The sequence below is a fragment of the Helicoverpa armigera genome, chromosome 4, assembly GCF_030705265.1.
Source record: "Helicoverpa armigera isolate CAAS_96S chromosome 4, ASM3070526v1, whole genome shotgun sequence".
NCBI classification, from domain to species: Eukaryota; Metazoa; Arthropoda; class Insecta; order Lepidoptera; family Noctuidae; genus Helicoverpa; species Helicoverpa armigera.
In genome coordinates, this window is record NC_087123.1 from 3,788,762 (window position 1) to 3,807,592 (window position 18,831).

At 35.8% G+C, this 18,831-nt stretch overlaps 1 protein-coding gene across 2 annotated transcripts; it reads left to right on the top strand.

Moving 5' to 3' along the window:
• Positions 1-26: 26 nt before the first annotated feature.
• On the top strand, positions 27-16,932 carry LOC110380564 (cyclin-G-associated kinase). Of its 2 annotated transcripts, XM_049847230.2 has the most exons (19): positions 27-305; positions 1,491-1,895; positions 2,003-2,100; positions 2,207-2,432; positions 2,561-2,716; positions 8,842-9,070; positions 9,175-9,292; positions 9,526-9,753; positions 10,161-10,324; positions 10,741-10,930; positions 11,405-11,562; positions 11,968-12,176; positions 12,576-12,614; positions 13,233-13,537; positions 13,924-14,095; positions 14,470-14,680; positions 15,016-15,214; positions 15,541-15,702; positions 16,063-16,932. In XM_049847230.2, exons 1-19 carry the CDS (start codon positions 173-175, stop codon positions 16,171-16,173), a joined length of 3,513 nt encoding a protein of 1,170 aa, XP_049703187.2. In that variant the 5' UTR covers positions 27-172; the 3' UTR covers positions 16,174-16,932. The 2 variants fall into 2 exon arrangements, with proteins under 2 accessions (XP_049703187.2, XP_049703188.2); XM_049847231.2 differs by lacking the exon at positions 12,576-12,614.
• Positions 16,933-18,831: the final 1,899 nt, after the last annotated feature.

The window sequence follows — 18,831 nt, forward strand, 5'->3', positions numbered from 1 at the left end:
GTAAAGATAATTTGCTGACAACATTGCAATCTTCCTGCCATTTGCCAACAAATCTGCCTACATTTTTTTCTGCCATTATGTGCCATTGTAAAATGGATCTGGGCAAAGGGTGCTGATAAAACACAGTTTTCTTCTTAATTTATATAGAACAATCACAAAATTAGATTCCAAAATGAGCGTCTTTAAATCAGCCATGGGCTATTTTAGCTCAGGAGGCGCTAACGGTGGCAGTGATAATGATTTTGTTGGTCAGTTTGTTGAAATAGGAAATATGAAATTGAGAGTTAAAAAGGTGATCGCAGAAGGTAAGTCAATATGTTATGATCGTTATTTTATGCTCTGCGTAGTGTAGCATGAAGAAACAATATTGGTGTTGTCGTATTTCGCGTAGGTTGTTGGGGTACGGATGTACTAACGTCACACAAATTGGGGGCGTTAAGGGTACATTGTCCGACTGTTTGGGGTCGATTTGATGACCATATCCGTTGTTTCATTTGTGCTTATTTCAACGCAGCAAAGAAGCCTAATGTTTGAATAAAATGTAAGATTAACAGTGGTTGTTTTGCCAAAAAAATATTTAGGGCATGAAACCCATTGTGCCCATTACATTCTGGGAATAAATTGAGATTCATTAGAATAAAAGATCGCATGTTGTAAGGCCATATACATACACACGTATTATTCATAGTCATACCAACTGAATGAAAACAGTCCCAGTATCTTAACATAAATGAATCAAATACCTGTAATCAATATTTTATTATCTTGATCAGTTTTGCAAGCAAGTGTATGAATTCATACATTCTAGTAAAGCTATATTTATTTGTTTTTCAAGCCATGCTTCTTATAGTAAGCTAACAGGAAAACTGCATCATTATTAGAAAATCTGATAAGCCATATGCTGTCAAATTCATAAGTAATTAGAGTTGAGGGTTCCAATGCAACCCTTGCTATTTGTAATCTGTAAGAATTTCATATCTTATGGCCCTCTCTTGTTTTCTTACATCATCATCAGCAATATTGTCTCACTGTTGGGCAGTTCTTACAATATTGAATTCTAAAATCTACCACAAACTGTTTACATTTTATGTGTTTACTTTTTTTCCATATTAATTGACATAATTGGTATTGTATGATGATAATTGACTATAAATCATTGATATAAATAAGTAGCACTAGCTGTTTCTGCAGTGAGTATCCTTACTTGAACTAAAATAATGTAGCTTTTATTAGTAATACATGGTTACAAGTTAAGGATATTACACTCTAAAACCTTACAACCTAGCGTAACACAGGTTTTTCTAAGGAGTTGAATTTTGTCATTGTTTTTTTAGAATTCTATGAACCATGCTCAAACTACTACTAGGAAAATTAACAGGAAATGTTCTTAAATAACTTGAATCAGATTTTTAAACATGTAACAGCTTACAGGAAAATGTTTTATTCAAGATTGGTGAATTGAAATTCCTACTTAATAATTTCTCTTGCAGGTGGTTTTGCTTTTGTGTTTGTTGCTCAAGATGTATCTACTGGCACAGAATATGCCTTGAAAAGGCTCATGGCGGCCGACGAACAGGCTAACAAAAACATTATTCAAGAAATTAGCATATTAAAAAAGTTATCGGGTCATCCTAATGTAATCAAGTATATAGCAGCATCTTTTATTGATAAGTCGAAGACGTCACATGGGATGGGAGAGTATTTATTGTTGACGGACCTGTGCAGTGGGGGAAGCTTGATGGAAGCTCTCCAGAACAGGGGGCAGGCGTTCCCCCTTCCAACCATACTTAGGGTGTTCTACCAGACCTGCCGGGCGGTGCAGCACATGCACGCCCAGGTCCCCCCTATCGCACATCGTGATCTCAAACTAGAAAATTTCTTAATATCCAATGAAGGTACAAAATATGTCTTGATTAATAAAAACTGCATGCTGCTTATGGAACAAGATTTTGACCACTGCCAATTTTTAAACATGCGCATTTTTATTTGTTACTTTTTTCAGGTACCATAAAATTATGTGATTTTGGCTCAGCCACAACAGATATTTATACTCCAAATCCTTCTTGGAGTGCAAATCAAAGGAATATGTTAGAAGAAACGGTAAGTTGTTCCATCTAATTTACTTAGTTCAATCATTCTTATTAGAAACTAACCTATTTTCTCTGAATAGAGATTACATAATCACCTCTTTTCTCTTCATTTCCAGTTGGCCCAATTCACCACTCCTATGTACAGAGCACCAGAAATGTTAGACACTTGGGACAATCGCAAAATTGATCACAGTGTAGACGTATGGGCCCTAGGATGCATTCTCTATACACTGTGCTATATGCAACATCCATTCGAGGATTCTGCTAAACTTGCAATTCTAAATGGAAACTATAATCTTAACCCCAATGATCAACGCTATAAATGTTTTCATGAAGTTATAAGTGAGTATAAACACTTCTTTCTGTTTTATCATTATATTTTTATAGCATTATATATTTTTTTCTGTTTCATTAAAATGTTTTGACTTTGCCTTAAATGGGAAATGTGAGTGTGGTGTGTTTGTTCCCAGGTGGTTGCCTAACAGTGAACCCCGAGGAGCGCTTGACAATAAGTAGTGTGCTGGAGCGATTGGCGGCGATAGCGGAGTCCAATAATGTCAATCTCAAGCAACCACTCAAATTTGAGCGTAAAAAAGTTGAACAATCTGTGGCCACTAGCTCGCCAGGTAATAAGAAGTCAAGTAAATATTACACTACCATATCCTAAGAGAAATGTCGCGGCGCGGCACCTTCAACATTTTGTGATAAAGTCGAGACAGATCGCCTAAACGTTTCCGTTGAGTTTCGCGCGCGTATCACTTCCATTCCCTACGGACCATCGTTCTGTTCTGTTGCATTAAATACTCGAGCTAAAAATGGTCAAGTATTTTTTGACTTTTTACACTCAAATTTTTATTTTTTTTCCATATATTTATTTTGAGTTCCTTAGAAAGGTTATTATAACGAAATGTGAGACTTATTTACATTCCAATGTTGATTATCACCAAAAATTGAACATCACCAAAGGTAAGGCAATGTTGAATAAATTGTTCTCTGAATGAAAGAAGGTAGTATAGCATTTATTTGACTTGAATCAAAATTGATTATTTATGTTGCTTCAATGCTAAATGCGTTAACATGACGTTGGTAAAGTTATTATAATATTGATGAGCATTTCTTTTGTTTTGGAAGAGGCTCAAACTGCATTTATACAGTGCAATATTAGCCATGTTGTTTCATGAACAGTGAATAAGCTTTAATTTGATATTAAGTCTGATTATGAATGAAGACTTGAAAGATATCACAGTGATAGAGTAATACAATGGTCAGTGAAATTTATTAACCAGACAAAATTAATTCACCTTTCGTATTTCTTCTACTTTCTTGAATAATCTTATTACCAAAAAAAAGTCAGTGTGCATTTATGAAATGCATACCTTTTGTAGCTAGATAGGATACTTGTCGCTAGTTAGATCTTTACTATATTTTAGGTGTAATTATTAAACTGTCTATACATTCCTGTAACTTTATTGGGCTATATATACAATTTCACACCAATGTCTAAACCCCTTTCTATATTAGGTATATTATTATTTTTCTATATAGTGTAATATTGAATATGAACAAATATCCAGTAGTATATAGAGGTACTAAAGCTGGATACCGGCTAGTATATGATATGGTATATATGGCTTACATAACACGTTGAGAGTATATATGTGAACTAACCCTGGTGGCGCGGCGCAGTCTGCATCTAACGGTTTGGTGGCTTGGTGGTCTCGGCACCGCGCACTTGTCACGTAGATATATACTTTGGCTCTTATATTTTAAGTTATTTGTGTGTATATAACTAGTCTATTATTTAGATCGGTGTATTCTATTACACTGCTTGTTATCACATCTTATTATTATATTTGTGTTGATGCAATCAAACACTATGATTAAAATCATGGAACAGTCCAAACTTTCCAGACAATATAAGGAAATGATATGTTTAACTGAGGTACAAGTATTGAATTAGAGTAGATTTATATGATATTATAGAAATACACGATGTTTAACGTTCATACTTTTGTCATTAGTTGATATCACGAAAGTTGGTGTTTTTATAAACACTGTCTTACATTTAAGTCATTGAATCATTATTTCTGTTGTGCATATTATTATTTAGTCATGTGGGAGCTTAATATAGATAAATAAATGAGTATATTCTTCACAGCCGTCGTTTGATTTTATTTCTAACGCAATTTGAGTGGCACAGATATCGAAAGTGAGTTGTTGGGCGCTCCGCGTGGACCGAATATGTGGGTATAATGTGTTTGTAACATGACATGTGCTGTGTTACTGATCAGATACGTTCACGTCGCTTCACTAACATGCTGGTACGCACGGTAGACTGGTTGCACTTGTAGGCACGTCTTAATACTAACTATCTAATCATTCGGTCTAGATTACTAAGGGTCATTTAATTCATCTTCGTCCTATTGTGTCACTAACACTGTGTTTTGGTAGTTTGGTAGAATAAAGCCGTAAAGCTAGCAGAACAGGATATAAGCCATAAAAATAATTGTCCTAGTTGAACACACTATGATAGAACGTTGAGTAGGTATTGTGTAAAACGATTGCATTGAGCACGTGATATGTTGCGTTTTAAATGCACTTGCAATGCATCGCGACATAAATCAGTGCTCATCTAAGCCTTAGCTTCGCGGTAGAATGTATTACCGACTTATCCGTTTTAAATATAGATGACTTCTCAAATATCAATGTTTGCTATTCGCGATTAAATATCAAACTTACATTTATATTGTATCCAAATAGATGTTAATATTTCTAACGTACAATTAAATTTCATTAACAGTAACAGTATTCTTACATAGGTACAAATATAACACTTATAACAAGAACTTCATATTTCAAATGCTCCCAATTTTTCATACTACCAATGAAACTCGGAAAATTATCACTTTTATTTTTCCATCGACATTAAATGACAGGTACCGAGATATCTACGCATTGGCCATGTGTTATGATTTCCACTACATATGTATAAATACAGGGTTATTTGTAATTCGATTGGGTATCTTCTATCAGCTCGTTCCGTTATACGATGAATTACTAGTAATCATGTATAGAGAGGTTGTATATGTTTTGATGCGTAGGAGTTTTAATGTGGCGTAGAATAGTGAGATTTTCTCGACACGGTCGTTCGGTGGCGGTGATTCGCAGAGTACTGGGAAATAAACTAATAACATCTAGTTATATGGCTTCATATTAGTACTAATACTTCTTGGCTGGTTTCTCCGATTGTATTTCCTTGTTATTTGGTTGTTATCGGATTTTTGCTACTTGAATATATTGTTGTTAAAATTCAATTAGTCACAATGTAGGTACACTAAGTATTTCTACCTCTTTCGGTTTCACCTATCTATAAAATGCAATGTACAAATTAAATACAGGGACATATAGAACTGTATAAAATGTACAATATTTCTTATAATATACTAATACTTCCTATCAAAGTATATATTATATCGAGCACTTTTTCGGGTATTTATATTATTTTAAATTATTATTATTTTTTTCTGCGTATTATTTTTATATCACCTACCTACTATTATATCTCACTATACTTTACTATTTCTCAATTATTTAAAAGTACTTATCTATAATGTTTATCTTATCTTTAAAGATTTCTCGATAATTATGATATACGAACTATTCAGTAGGCTCAAGATGAGATATAATACTTAACTAATAACGCCGAGGCATGAATAAGAAATACTTCAACTGTTTTAAAACATTTATGAATGGTATCTGCCATGCATGTTAGCCTGTTAAACAAGGAATCAGTGCTTATATTTTATTTCTTTTGAATGGTCATAACACATTGCATGTACTTGTTTGTAGCGTCAGAAGTTCCTCGCCTCTTATTTTAATCGAATATAATTGGATCATTTTAATTTATGCAGTGTTCGCGCCGCGGTACTAGACTCTACGCTTCAATTGAATCGTTCATATATCTATGTTATGTATAACAGATAAAGCTAAAGTACTGAACAAGCAGTCGATTGCAGTGAAGTATTTACAATCAATCCATTAACTGATAATCTACTACACTGATTGTAATATTTATTTTTATTAGTCTAAGATTTATTTACACTCGTTTGTTGGTAGTCGGTGTGTAGAGGCGTGGTACTTCTGACTCGTAGTATAATGTGTATGCAATACATATCACGTTTTCTTTTTCATTTTAGGTGTTTTCAACTTTTTCGGATGCCCAATAGTTTTCTCGTTTAAATGACCCGCTGCGCTAGCATGAACCCTTGCATCGGACACCCATCACACATTGACGCTTGCTAGAACCATTGGATATGCTCGCAATGATGAGTATTCATTGTTTTTATTTATTAATGTTTAACTATATTTAATAATGTTGTTATTGCCTTTAGGATATTTTTGAAATTTTCTTTATAAGCCACTCTCTGGTTGTTTTTGGCAGTTGTACCTTCGGTGGAAGAGTTAGGTTGTATGTAACGAAATCTACTTAAACAATTTAAAATAGAATAACAAGCCTATGACTTTCTACCGATCGTACTAATAATTGTTTTCTAAATTTGATTTTGAGCACATTATCTTGTACTTATCTAATTTTTGAAAAACTGAGCAGTTATTATTTCTATGAGTATTCTCTGTCCGCCAAACGTATTTGTATGAAACCGTTTCTAGTATTCTGTACAGTTCTGATGATGACAATAATATTATAATTCCCTATGTATTATAGTATACCCTTGACTATAGATATTGTAGGTCCGTCCTATACTTAGACTTTAGTATATTAGAACTTTCCAATACATATATCCCTTTAAGTTTTAGCCTAAAAGACGGTATATATGTCTTAAAATAATCCTTCCTACTATATTTCCACATTCCATTGAAAGGTACAAAAAGTGAAGACATCGGTCTATAGTATTAATTAGTTACCATAATAAAAATGTTATTTAATTACGAGTTTAAGATTTCTGTTATATTAGACGCACTATTAATTATAGATAATATTCAAACTTGGTATCTATTAGAATCTAATTTAGATAAAAGTGGATTCTCCAATGCACTTTTTGATGCACAAAAATTTTAAGCAGATCTGTGTATCTTTAGTCCATGGTAAATTGAAAGGTTGTATGAAAATTATTTTAAAATTAAATCGTAGCAGGCTTCATAGTTACAAAGTATAAAACGAATAACATTTTTTTTCAAAAATCTAAATCAAACTGTGCTGTGAAAAATATGAATATTATTATTCTGTGGGGATCTAAAATACGGAACATAGTCTATCGTGTGCTTCAGAAATAATGGTTGAATGTAGAAAACACTGGCATTAATTATTGCCATAGTATAACACTTGAAAGAAAAACTATATTTTAGAAGGTGCTTTTAATTTGTATTCCATACATATTCCATTAATTTAGATAAATAAGCATTTGCCCCAACTTGCATTGAATGCTGAAAATGCAGATAAGATTTCTACCAAGAAGTTGGCATTTCATCACAATGCATAGACCTCATTGGTCGAAAAGAAAAATATTTCTTAATACTATTCTATTTTAAATATCCAAGTCTTCTAAAGTTCCAAATTCAAATATACCGTAGATTATAAAATTGTATTGTTACTGGCTCTTGTAAATGCTGGATCATTTGACGCATTTTCTATTTTCCTTTGATCAGTATTAACTATCGGGCGTTACCAACCGACTTGCTGTCAATTACAGATTATATTCAAGTCTCGTTAAGTACTTTCACATTGTATGTGCTGTATTATGCGCTTGCGCACATGGCCGGTCTAGCGATTTTAGAATTGTTTGGGTGCCGATTTTACCAAACCATTTACTATTGTGTTTTTTTTTATTGCAAAATCTTATCAACTTGTACATATATGATCGGGCCTATGAGTTGGTAACGACCCAACTTTATTTACCCTACGTGTTTACTCAAGGACATCGAAAATGCGCCAAAATGGTGCAATCTATACATGGCCGTTAGGACACTTATTACCAGTAGGTAAGTAAAATTGATTATTTTTTAAATATTTTTATGAATGTGTTCAACAATATTATGTTGTTAAAAGAGTATATATCGTTGTGAAGTTAAACTTTTTCATTGTATTAGCTGATTTAAAATATTTTTTATTTAACTTTTAAAACACATGTGATTTTTTTGAAACAATAGTGATTTGTTTTATATTCGAATAGTTAATTCAAAGAGATAGTGTTTAGACGAGCAATATTTTTGTTACTACTTAGTCGTTTAAGTGTAAACATGTAAGATATTTAATGTTAGAAATAAATATCTAGTACTCTATTATGTTGTTTTTGTAATATCTGAACCATGAACCTTGCAAGGTAACACAAGAAATTGTATAACATGAAGTAAGATTATCATATTATTTAGACATGGCACTTGGATAAAGTGAGTAAGTGATATACGAAATCTTTGAGTTAGATGGAGCAGGCATGAATCTTTTATGAATGTTTGAAATTTTTTGTATTCTATTAGCCAGTGAAGAGTGCCATTGCTTACTATACAACATTGCACACCTGTACCTACTTGATGATAGTTAAATTCGAATCATAGTGAAACAGAACAGACATAATCAGACACATTTAATGGGTAACGATTTAGATCTTTATAATTATAAACATGCCATCAGTTATAATTTATATCTTCTATACCTACAACTTACACAAAACGCGCCAAAGTGACAATGTAACTTCTTTATACTCGGCTGTCAAATAACGCTTTTTTTTTCTTTTAGCGAGCAAAGAGCCCGTGGCGAATAGCCAGGAGGTGCCGAACTCCCGCCCTCCGGAGCCGGCGCGTCCCCCGCCCCCCGCGCGTCCCCCGGCCGCGCCGCACTACCAACCTCCTTTGCCGCCAACTCCTGCGAACTCTGGCGGACTTTTCTCGTCTATTAAAGGAGGTGCTGGCAGCTTCCTGAAGAATTTGAAGGATACCTCTTCGAAGGTTATGCAAACTGTGCAACAGTGAGTATGGGTTTCAAAAAGGTCGTATACTTTTTAAATAACGGCCTGTATTTTTTTATTCTTCTAAAGTTCGATATTTAAATCTTATTTTTGTGTGCTTTCAGGTCTATAGCTAGAACAGATTTGGATATTAGCTACATTACTAGTCGTATAATTGTGATGCCTTATCCTTCGGAGGGCTTAGAAAGCGCTTACAAAACTAACCATATTGATGATGTTAGGGTAAGAATTTTGTTACATTTTATGAACATACCGCTGTATATTTTTCTGTCTGGTAAACTATTATCGACCTTGTTCTTATGGGAATAAAGTCCAAGAGTTATGATGTTAACTTTAGCATGCTGTCACTTCAATACTTATGGCCCAGTTGTGCTAATTGATTTAGATCACCTTATCTGTGCTACAGATTTAACATTTGCAAAAGCGTGTCATTTTAATGTAATATTATCTTCCAGGCATACTTAGAAAGTCGTCACCCCGGTGGTAAATACAGTATCTACGTGGCTTGCAAAGGCTGTCGGCTATCATTCCCTCGTCACGTGCCGGTGACAGACGCTGGTCGGGCTCTGTGGCCGACGCCGGCGCATCGCGCACCAATGTTGGCGCCAATGTATGCGTTGTTGCAACATATGTACCAGTATTTGGGGAAGGATGAGAGACAGGCGGCTGTTATTACTTGTCAGGTATGTTGGTGTCACTTGGTGTTTTAAAGTACATATAGAATATTGCAATATACTTGGAAACAGCTCATCCTTTACATAAATTTTTCAACCAAAATAGATCCGATTTATTGGTCTTTTTGATCTGAAATTACAGTCTTTTCTGCTGGTTTCCATTTGCGGTCCTAATTTTTTCTTCGTCAAACTTTATTCTTCGCACCTTTTTCAAGCTTTCATGATTTTGATATTACTTATTTTTGAGTCCTGACTGGCTCGAATAGTCCTATAGTCGTTGAACTAGTCTTTCTACTCCTTATTCCCTAACACTTTTCCAGTAAAGAGGATCTTCAGAGAATAAGTTCTTGTTGGATCTGGTGTTCCGTCTTGAAAACAAATGCCTGCAGTTTATATAAAAGCTGTTTCTCTTCTAGGATGGCAAGCAAATGTCGTGTATGCTAGTATGCGGGCTACTCCTATACGCGAAGCTAGTGACGGTACCAGAAGACGCGCTGCAAATGTTCGCGGTGAAACGATCGCCGATCAACATACCGCCTAGCCATCTGAGATACTTGTACTATCTCTCTAATATTATTAGGTGAGTGGATTTATTGAAATGTAAGTTTTAGGATGGTTTTTTATGTGTTTTTTTTTTAGGAATTAGCTGGTTTCAGAGGATATTTCTTCCAATATTCCAAAAATAATTTTTAAGACCTGTTTCATTCACTGAGTCTTGACATTGTCGTTAAGACCCCTTAGTATCCAGAAGAGATATGTCGAATGCAAGAAAAAACCCTGGAACATTCTATAAAGTATAATTTTATAAAATACTACACATAATTTAGAGATACTAAAGCTGCTGCGCTTGCACCTTTAAGCTTGCATCCTATTATTTGGTCAAATTACTTACTATATCTATAAGATATAAAACAGGATTCTCTTCTACTATGTCATCAAGACTTTCGATATTTATAATCCACTATCACGCCATTTAATCAAAAATTCATCTTTCAGACCAGAACCAATTCTCCCGCACTTCCGACCAGTGAGCCTAGTATCTCTCACGATACAACCAGTGCCACTGTTCACTAAGGCCCGCGACGGTTGCCGGCCGTACATAGAGATATACAACGAGGATAGAATGCTCCTGTCTACCTTGCAGGACTATGATAGACTGCATTTGTACACCATGGCTGAGGGGAAAGTGAGTATGAATTGTTAAACTGTTTGAATTAGCTTCCAGGTTGCTTTCAGGAGTTTCCACAAATATTCTGAGTACCTATGTTCTACTCAAAGACTTGTTTAGTAAATTCCCAGAAATCAATACACTGTTTTAATTTTGACATAAAATTGTGCTCAGCCATTGTGTCATCAAATCTTTACAGAAGTTGTGTCGTGAAATGAAATGAAATAGCACTGTCCGTTCCGGTAACGGTTCCATACGCTTCACGTCGCATCAATCTGCCTGCATTATGTAACTGTTACCAGAATGGACCAGCGCCATTGGCGTCGGCAGGCGACCAGCTTTCTGTATGCTCTACGAGAGTGAAGGAATAGTGAGAATACTTGTGCACTATAATGCGCAGCTGGCTGGTCCGCTGTAGCCAAAATCGGCCTTGGACGGAAAGTGATATTATGGAAGGTGATATTAATAGTTGAAATTCCTGTCTATCCTCAGGTAACCCTCCCCCTAGACACGACAGTGGTAGGCGACGTGGCGGTGTGCGTGTACCACGCGCGGCAGCAGCTCGGCCGCGTGCACTCCGTGCCAGTGCTGTCGCTGCACTTCCACACCGGCTTCCTGCCGCCTGAACACCATCACATCAAGTTCAACAGGTGAGTGTCGTAGTGACGCCACAAGCCACTACACACGACAGTGCGTGTACCACGCGCGGCGTAAAATTTTATAAGGAGGAAAACATGAAGAAATATCATGATAATTTTCTAGCAAGATCAAAAAGTATTTACCTGTATAAAAATGCACTATGGCTGAAAAACAGCACTATTCAAATGATAGAATTGCATGAGGAAGCTCCCAAAAACGCCCGCCATTACTTTATCCAAATACATAATCCACAGCAAGCGACTGAAATCGGGGAAATGGGAGAGAATGTCTATTTCTGTGAAAAATAATTATATCTTTTCTATTCCTCGGACGTTATATTCTATCTTCCCATATAATACCTATTACTTTTGAAAAAGATTTTATTGACTTTTCCAATTATAATCTATTCCTAACAGGTCTGAAATCGACGGCATAGACGACTCGTTACCCGTAAACGACCACTTCTCAAACAACACCACTGCTATAATAAGCTTAGTGGTACAAAACGGAGAGCGTCGGAAGCCTCGCTCCGATCTATGGGAGGAAGATCACTCGTTCCCTATCAGGACTCCCGATGTGTTGTTCTCCACTAACTTGGAGAGAGATGAGACTATTGATAATTTTGGTAAGTTGGATTTAATTTGAGCTTTATATGTATGAATATAGGGTTGAATTTGGCATGTGTTGTGCCAATGTATTTCTATGATGAAGTAAACTGGATCAGTATTATAAAGTACTATCAGTAACAAGTGAACTGTTTTAGTACTTTTCGAGGATTTTGAAACAGTTCAAAACATTCTGATTTAGCAATTGAGGAATTTATTGCACAATAAAAAACATGGTCGAAATTTTTCGGTGGTACGGTGTTAGTCGACTCTCTTTCGATATTTATTAAATATCATGTTTGAAGTAACCAATATTTTAGTGCTAGGTATACCTATTAAGCTATTTTCTACGTAGTAATTTATTTACTAATGTATTTATGTATATGAAACCTGTATGTCTATCTTATCTATTTACGCAGCGAATCTCCGCAAGAATCCCGCTGGAGTACCAAAAACAAGTATGTTGTAGTGTTGTGTCACGCAAATATCATTTAGACATTAGCACAACAATATAATAATTAAAAAAAAAACATTAAAATTGCGCGCATACAGCCCTTTACATTCCATTTTCAAATCTTTAATAAAAAAAGTGGAATGCTTGGTTTTTATACGCGCTTGTTAATATTCATTCATATACGAATTGGGTAAAAAAAATCACGAATATTTTTTTCCATGTTGCACTTGATTAAAAAACTAAATTTTATTAGTTTTACCTGTTTCCCATGTGTATAATTTCCAATCATATTTATGTTTGTATAATAATCTTTTATATCTGTACCTCACTTTCATATTTTAGCGTGCGCAATGTTATTAATTAATTTGTTTGTATGGTTTATTTTGTACTTTACCATTTTGATAACTGACCGCATGCATTTTCACTCATTCTTATATTTAGCGCAAAACTGATACAGTTGCGCTAAAACTGCGCAAAAGTCCGCCATTAAGATTTCATTTGATATGTTATTTTAACTAATAAACCTGACAAAAATATACCCAACATTCACTTTTAACTGGTGACTTTTCATTAACATTAATAACTACTTAACATTGTTTCAATATTAATTTATCACTTATAGTGACAGCAGACTACCCGGCACGCGAACCAGAGCCACCAACTCGGCCGTCGCGTCCGTCCCGGCCTGCGCCCCCCTCCCCCGTACCTCCTACCCGGCCTCCTCCCCCCACCCAGGCCCAACCTGACCCCACCCCTTCAGAAAACACTGCAGACTTCCTAAACCTCAACTCCAGTGCCCCTCAAGAACCGAAGCCGGAGAAAAAGTTGAAGAGCGAAGACTCTTTTGACTTCTTCGGAATGATGGAGAAGCAGACCGATGATGGGTTCGGTGATTTCCTCAGTGTTAATAAGGGGGAGAAAGCTCAGGTGAGTTCATTTATCTTGCGGTATTTGCTTTGATTTGCGAATTAGAGGCATCTCTTTGTACTCCATGATAAAAAGAAGCTTAAGACGGTCTCTAGGCTCCACTCTACACTCGTTCTAATCAGTCATGGTTAGAAGTGGTTTACAATATACAAACTAAAAAGCTTTGTTTCCTCAAAAAAGTTTCATTACAAATAGTATCATCAATAGACTTCCCATAAAGGAGAACTTTCTCCATCAAGCCATTAGGTTGTTTTTTTTTAATAGTTTTAATTGACTGGCCTCTATGCTAACTCGTGTAACAGTCTTTTTTATCTTCCCACTGCTGGGCACAGGCCTCCTCTCGCACGGAGAAGCGTTCTAACTAAATACACAATATTTTTTTGTAGGCATTCACATCGGAGTCCATATTCGGCGACCTCCCCGCCCCGCCTACGGAGTCGGCCGAGGTGAAAGCGAACGTGAACTCCAGCGACCCGCTCAACTTCGATCCCTTCGGCCTCAACGATCCATTGCCTAAGATTGAACCGCTGCTTACACCACAACTTATACAGGAAGAAGGTTTGTTTTTAATATTATTATATTTTGTCAGTAATGCTTCTTTAATGTTTTTTTTTTTTAATAAAAGCTTTTATTGGACAGTTTACTTATTTACACAAACTTACTTGTGAAAATATAATGTCATAATAATGGGTAGCCAAGGGTGGATGTAGTTCTCAAAACAGTTTGTGGGCGCATCCATTCAAGCAAGCGTGTAGGGACTTAAGTCTGGTTTAATATTCACATTCATTTAATTCAAGTACATGTACTTCCTGGAATTTCATCTTAAACCTATGTCCTTTTTTATGTATTACTTTTATATAATCTTTTTGTACGCATCCTTTACATAGGCGGATTACATAAAACACGTGGTTGAGTTACGTACATTTTTACAGGTCGTTCTCAAAGCGTGCCTCTGGACCGTGCTCAGCCCGGCACCACACAGAAAGCGGATCCATTCGCGTCACTCGGCACGCTAGCTGGCGCGGTGCCCACACCAGCCGCCACGCTGAGCGCGGCGGGCAGCGCCGCGGGAACTCCGCGAGCGTCGCCCGCTCATACTCCGGCACACATGCCGCATACGCCACAACATCAGCCTGATTACAAGTGAGCTTTGTTGTTATGCTAGGACTCATCTCCCGAGCCTTTTGCCAACTATGTTGTGGTCTGCGTCCAGCCAGTCTAACCGGATGTAACTGAGTACCAGTGTTTTCACAAGAAGCAACTGCCTGCCTGACCTCCTTCCTCAACCCAGTAACCCGGGCAACCCTACCCTAACTTTAGTTACAAGTTTAAAGTTAATACAAAAAGTGTTGATCCTGTTTTAGGAACCCAGATCACTGAAAAAAGTGTGAAGAATAAAGACAGCAAAAAAATCGTACTTAGTGTAACTTTAGCTAATTACATTTTGCCATCTATCTAATTGTGAAGTTATTTTACAGCCGTGCTCATTTCGAACCAGCAAAAACTCCAGCTGATGACAAACCTCGGAAGCCAATGGACGTGTTTGGTGATCTCCTGGGCAGTCAAGGTTACGACTTCGCGGCCAAGAGGGACACTGGCCCCAAGACCATGAACGCCATGAGAAAGGAGGAAATGGTCAAGGATATGGACCCGGAGAAATTGAAAATTCATGAATGGGTAAGTTACCATATTCTATGATATTCTTTATAGAAGTACACGTTAGATTCCTAGTTAGCTAATTATAATAATAAGGCACCATCTTTTGACGGTAGACGGGCAGTAAATAAGGAAGCTTTAAGGGGAATAAATATTGAAAGATCATAAAGAAAATACAGGGCAACTTAAGAAGTACATAAGGGTATTACATAAGGCAGCTTCTGAGGGGAGAACATAGTAAAGCGTGTATGGGGGAGTTGTCGGCCCACAGTCCCCATGACAGTTGATCCAGCACTGTCTCTTTTCTTCTGCACCTACACTTTCACTCATTCGTTCTTATTCCACAGACGGAGGGTAAAAAGGCGAATATCCGCGCTCTTCTCTGCTCGCTACATACCGTGGTATGGGACGACTGTCGCTGGACACGCTGCGACATGTCGCAACTCGTCACGCCCGCTGACGTCAAGCGGAACTATAGGAAGGCCTGTCTCGCTGTGCATCCTGATAAGGTAACTGTTGTAATAATATTACGTAGTTTCTCAAAATAAGATTCTATTGATGCAAATAAAGATTCTTATTCTCGTTAGTTAGAAAGTGAAGTGAACTCATTAAAGATTGTGAAGAGATTTTTGTCTGTGCCCGTAGCTTATACTTTACCCGTACTTTTCGCAATGCGGCAGCGGTGGTGATGTCTTTTTTGTACTATTAAATGCTTTTATTTGTTTTGATATTAGTTTCCAATATTGGTGGTAATTTTTGAACATACTGACGTTTTTTTAAAGCTTGTAATAGTTTCTATTTTTTTACTAATATTTTTTTCTCCTTTGATAGTTCCGTAAACTTCATAACATGTTTTTTTTTGTTAACAGCAAATGGGCACATCCAACGAGAACATAGCAAAAATGATCTTCATGGAACTGAATAACGCGTGGAGCGACTTCGAGAACGACGCCAAACAACAAAACCTGTTCCAGTCCTAATTGTAATGGCAGCTAACATTACCACTAAACACGGAGTAGTGAATACTATGGACTCACTCGTATAGTTCCCTCTATATTCCCTGAACATTCGAGCTAGAATAATGACGCATCTGCGGTCTTAACCACTTCATCTATTCATTACTCCGTTACAAACAATACTAATCCAGTATAATAATAGCAAAATTATGTTTATTTAGATAGACCCAGCTAACGGCGTGTATTCAGAAAGCAAGTTGGAAATATAAGAATCTAAACGCTTCACGCGGATATGTCTTACCGCTAGAGTTAACGGGAAATCGCTAAGTAAGTTTAAATTAGAATTGTGATAAATTCTTGAATAGTTTATTGAATCAGATGTTAATAACTTTGTGGATATGCATCTTACATTGATATTTGGACGTAGCCCCAATTAATAAAGGCTTTTTAGTAGATCTTTGAAATGTCTCGTATTGAATATATTTATTGCATTATGTATAATATAAATGTTGTCGATTTAAATCCAGTTTTGCAGAAAGGTTCTACAAAACTGTGTTTCAAACACTAGATGTAGCGTATTATTTTGTGTGGGACAACATAATTTTTTTATTTAGTCAGTTTCACTTTCAATCCGATTTTAAGTATTAATAGAATTTCATACACGATTGCGAATAGTTCTGATTAGCAATCGATGCGATACCAAAACATTTCGTGATATCAATCGTCTTAACAGTATTGACTCGTATCTGATTTCAGTAGATTTATGATCGCACAAGGTACATAGATCACATCCCTACCTTATTTAATTCGATCTTTCGCCTGCTAATTAGGCCAAATTTTAAAGAACTGGTTCACATAAAATCCTATCATTGTTGCTTACATGAACATTCTATAAGGCAATGTGAGTATTTGGTGTGCACCAGTCTTTACAAGCCATTTGAAATGAATTTACATGTTCATAAAGACGTTTCATTCGTTTGTCTTGTCTTCCGATTGTATTTCATTAGATACCGTAGCAGTAGTAACTGATGCAATATAATAATAATTACTTCTCAATTTATTTACTGCATTAATTACCATACCATTAGTGATGGCGCCCAATCTAATTGTTCTTAACTCTGTAGGTGTGTCATTGCTAAGTTACCATCCTGTGCCACTAAATTGCAGTTAAAACAACGATATAATAATCATTTCACATGAAAACATTGTATGTTATTGAATCGTACCTATTTTAAGTTCGTTTAGCAGAAATATATATACGAATCAGGTTCACGGCAAGAGCATAGATTATTTTATAGATTTATTCAACAATAATAATTATTTTTTGTGGGCGTTACTTAATAGTCTTTAGTGTTGTATTTTAGTACACTCACGTAAATAATAATATAGAACAAAGTGTATTTTAGATATTAAATATCACAAGAGGTAAAATGTATGAAATGAAAATTAAAGTTACAGTTTATTATGGTTAAGAAATTTATTCTTTGACTCGAAGTTATCTACTCTAGAATTATGCTTTGTGAAGAATAGAAATATCTTCTCAATGATTTCGCTTCCTTATGTTACTACTATATGGCGTAGTTTATATTATGGGGAGCTATTCAGGAATGCAAAGCTGTTAAAAACGCTACGCATCATGATGTGTGCGTTCGCGCAGCGGAATGTTGTTGAATTTGAAGATTTTAATTATGCAGATAATTAGTGTAAGACGTCCTATAATTGTGTATGGTAAATAAAAATTTGTGTATGCAGCCATTGTGGAGAAATTCACCAAAAACAGATTCCGCTGGGCGAACGTTGGCGAACGTTGTCCTGGCGGAACTTTTTTTAATCCATAGACTTTAGAAGAAAAGAGATGTGTCCGAAAATTAGTGTGTATTTGTGTATAATTGATTATGTATGAATGAAATCAGTGCATGCATAAACTTCGGAGAAATTCAAGTTTCCGCTACGCGAACGTTTGGCCATTAGCTAGTTTTCATATAAAGCGCTTACATAGAGAGCTGTAGATTTTTACATACGTTGTTTTGAATTTGTTTATATTTGTTTAAAAAACAGATTTAGAAAAAGTCGTAGGGTTTAAAAGATAAAAATATAAACGTAAAATACACTTATTAGGTCTTAGTTCTTAAAGTATGCAGTTTGGGGTCTAGATTTTCACGTTTACACAAACCTTGTAAGTGTCTCTAACATGTTGCCAAGTATCAATGATGTTCCGTTAGTAATTAAAAAGTTATAGGATATTTAACCATGAACAGATCACTGTTTTCAAAGCAGTCGAATATCACGACGTTCTAAAGGAATTGCATGGTAAAATGTATGCCAATAATTAGTTTAATCATTCAACTATTCACTTGCAAAATTTCATGTCATTAAATTCAGTAATTAAAGAAAGACAATTATAATACTGACGGAGCATCGAAACCCTACATAATCCGACCAAGTTCGGATAGGTACAAAAAAGCGGCCGTGCCATATGTCTAAGCAACGTTCTTAAATTGGAAGGTTAGTATATTTATTAATATGGTACAGTTGCGAACACAAGCGTTAGGAAAAAATAAAACAATTGCATTTCTTGAATGAAAAATATTTTTTAAATAATATTGATACTTGGCAACATGTTAGAGACACTTACAAGGTTTGTGTAAACGTGAAAATCTAGACCCCAAACTGCATACTTTA